General features: G+C 54.7%; 1 protein-coding gene across 2 annotated transcripts in view; it reads left to right on the top strand.

The window, feature by feature from the left end:
• Positions 1-520: 520 nt before the first annotated feature.
• USH1G (USH1 protein network component sans) overlaps positions 521-2,914 on the top strand; it is an 18,959-nt gene continuing 16,565 nt past the window's right edge. For both annotated transcript variants that reach the window (XM_019517921.1, XM_019517929.1), the window contains exon 1: positions 521-898. In XM_019517921.1, coding sequence (XP_019373466.1) covers positions 735-898 — 164 coding nt within the window. In that variant the 5' untranslated portion in view covers positions 521-734. The remainder of the gene's footprint in view (positions 899-2,914) is intronic.

Raw genomic sequence — 2,914 nt, 5'->3', positions numbered from 1 at the left:
TTGACCCCAGTTGTCTTCCTGCCTAGTGCGGAGGGGCTGGGCCCGATGATCTGCAAGGTCCCTACCAGCCCCTTACAATCTATGAATCTGAAAAATAAGCACTAGAAAATGAATAAACGGCCTGAACTCTAGCCCAGGCATCACACTTCGGTCCTTGCAACTCCCGTCCCCCTGGAAACTGGGAGGGTCTCATGATGTCGGTGCAGTTTCTCTGCTTTTCCCTGGGTGCAAGTGGCATTGCATGGGCCTCGATGCTGTCCCAGGCGCCCTGGCATTCAGGCTGCCGTGGTAGGTATATTGGAGCAGGACACAAGCCTGAGTTCATTTAGCTTTTCTCCCCGCTACAAGGTTTGCTGAAGGAGCCTGACGGGACTTGCTGTGAGGGGCCATCGCTGCCCTGTCTCTGCCGCCCAGGAGTGGTCCAGGACTGTTTGGTGGAGCTCTCAACGCGCTTCAGGGGCTCAACTGTGTCTTTCGCTGCCAGGGGAGCGTGCGATGAGGCCTGACCAGGGCGGGAGGATGCTTAGGACCCAGGGGAAGCAGCTTCTCCTGCTTCATTTCAAGGAGATCCTCCCCTCCCTGCACAGGACTTCTCAGGTGTCCCTGCTCTGAGCTCTCTCCTCCTCCCTCACACCCGGCTTCCCTGGAGCTCCTGTGCAAGCCCATGCCCATCCTTTAAACCATCCCCAGTCACCTGCCTCCCTGATGAGCTCGCCAGGGGCCTGCTTGGCACCATGAACGACCAGTACCACCGAGCCGCCCGGGACGGCTACCTGGACCTTCTAAAGGAGGCCACCAAGAAAGACCTCAACTCGCCCGACGAGGATGGCATGACCCCAACTCTCTGGGCCGCTTACCACGGCAATCTGGACGCTCTGCGGCTGATCGTTAGCAGGGGGTAAGTGCTGCTGCCTGCCCTGTGCTCTTCCCAGTATTGAGTTTGCAGCCGGGTGAAATCCCATCTCCCCCCTCCTCACCCGGGTCAGGAAAGCTGTGGGTGCCGTGAGACTGATGGCCCTTGTCGTGTGCGTGAGTCCGCCTCTCCCTTCCTCCCCTCCACGCTAACCCTTTTGGAGCGAGTCGGTTTGTCTGATCCGGCCTGTGGGATTTCTAAGTTTACTCCTCCCTGAAACATTTAGGTGCCTGGAAAGGGGGAAGTCATCAATTAACCCTGCATTAAGTTGGGGGCAGCGTCGGCTCACACGTGGGGCGCTACGCTTACCATGTGTCCTGATCAACCGTTCCTCAGCAACACCTAGACAAGCCCCCTCGGGTCACCTCCAGCCCCTCCTAGGCTACCCCAGTCCTCAGCTACTTGCTAACGCAGCCAGTGCACCGCTGAATCTGCAACACAGCTGCAATCCCATGCCTCCCCGTCTGCCCCAATGCACCTGGCACCTGGTTTGCAAAGCTGCTGGGAATGCAGCATCCCAGCCCCAGCCCTCCCCTGAGCAGGTGCTGGATCTAAGCAGGATTTGAATGCAGACCGGCAGCAGTGAAAACCTACTGCCTCAGGTCGTGGTCCAAGCACTTCTCTGACCTTTCGAATGAAACAAACAAAAAAAGACCTGTCGCTTTTTTGTTAAAAAGAAACGCTTGTGTAAGGAGAGGGCAGGCACTAATGGGAGTGGGTGATGTTTGCTTACCCCAAACTGGTGATCAAATGTGTGGCCTGTCTGGGACACAGCCTGGGTTGGAGTTTGGAGCAAGGAGAAACTTTAGGCGTCTAAGTCTTTTCCATAGCAGATTTTTTTTTATCATAGTACCCCCAGTGATGGGTGCTTGTGGTTAATGCTGACCTCTTCCTCATTATTCTTAGTCTGAAAGGGGCATTGGTTGAAAAAGGGTCCTGCAATTGCAAACCTGGGTGCAGGGAGCTGCAGGGATGAGGAAGAGGATTGCTTGTTAGAGTGGACTGGTGAAATGTGCTGTGGTAAAGGAAAACGAGGCCTTTCTTGGGGAGTTTGTCAGCCGTGGGAGGAGTGGAGGAGGGAGAGATGACTACAGAGGGAGAAGCAGTAAAATCACTGGTTCCTGTTAACCAGCCCAATTTGCCTTCAGGCTTCGCTCCCTCTGGAGATCGATCCCAGGTCAACTGGAGGAAGGAAAAGCAGGAAGTTTCTGGGAAATGCGGTGTCTTAGTTGGGCTAAGGGCCAGTTTTGTGATAAGGGTGTGGGAGAGAAGGGGTATTTCTGCTTCAGAGGAGGCGGCTCATTTAGGATCAGGAGTGGTCCAGGGGCTTGTACTAACCATAGACAGATGTGCTGAACGCAGATTTTATGTGTGGTCCCCAAGAGCGCTGCCAACAAGCCTCCAGCCTGCCTGGGAATGGGTGTTCCCAGGGTCTAGATGGTTTGAGGTGCGAGTCCTCATGCAGGTCTCCTAAAGCACCCCAGTTCCAGACCTGAGATGCCTCTAACCCCAAGGCACTGCTCAGAGTTTTGCTAATACACCACAGTCCTGAGCTATATCCCAGGCCTCAGTGGTCCTCAGATAGGTGCTGCTCAGTTTGATGGAGGGTCTGGGGAATGCAGCAAAGTGTGGAGCGGGTTTGGGAACGTACCTCCATTTTTTTCTGGGGGGATACGAGGCCAAATTCTTGCCCTCAGCACTGACTTCAGTGGGACCGGTGGCTGGAGGAAAAATTTGATCTAGTTTTGCCAGCCCATCTTTATAGCAGGCTTGCGACCCTTGGATGAAAGGTATTGAATATGAACGTCAAACGATTTTCCCTGTGAGCAGATGCAGTCAGTGCCTACGTCTCCTGGGCCAAAGTTGGTATGTGGCGGGTGATACTGGTGGGAGGTAACGGGTGTCTGCTCCGTGGGGCCTTGCCTACCGTGTTCAGAATCATTGAAGGGGTAAATTTTCATTCCTGAAGAGCATGTGCTCTTTGCTGCAGTCCAAGGGGCT

Source organism: Gavialis gangeticus, unplaced genomic scaffold (assembly GCF_001723915.1).
Source record: "Gavialis gangeticus isolate Ggan-Ray unplaced genomic scaffold, GavGan_comp1, whole genome shotgun sequence".
In the NCBI taxonomy this organism is placed as follows: domain Eukaryota; kingdom Metazoa; phylum Chordata; order Crocodylia; family Gavialidae; genus Gavialis; species Gavialis gangeticus.
Note: the sequence above shows the minus strand (reverse complement) of the source record. Positions and strands in the feature narration are given on the sequence as shown.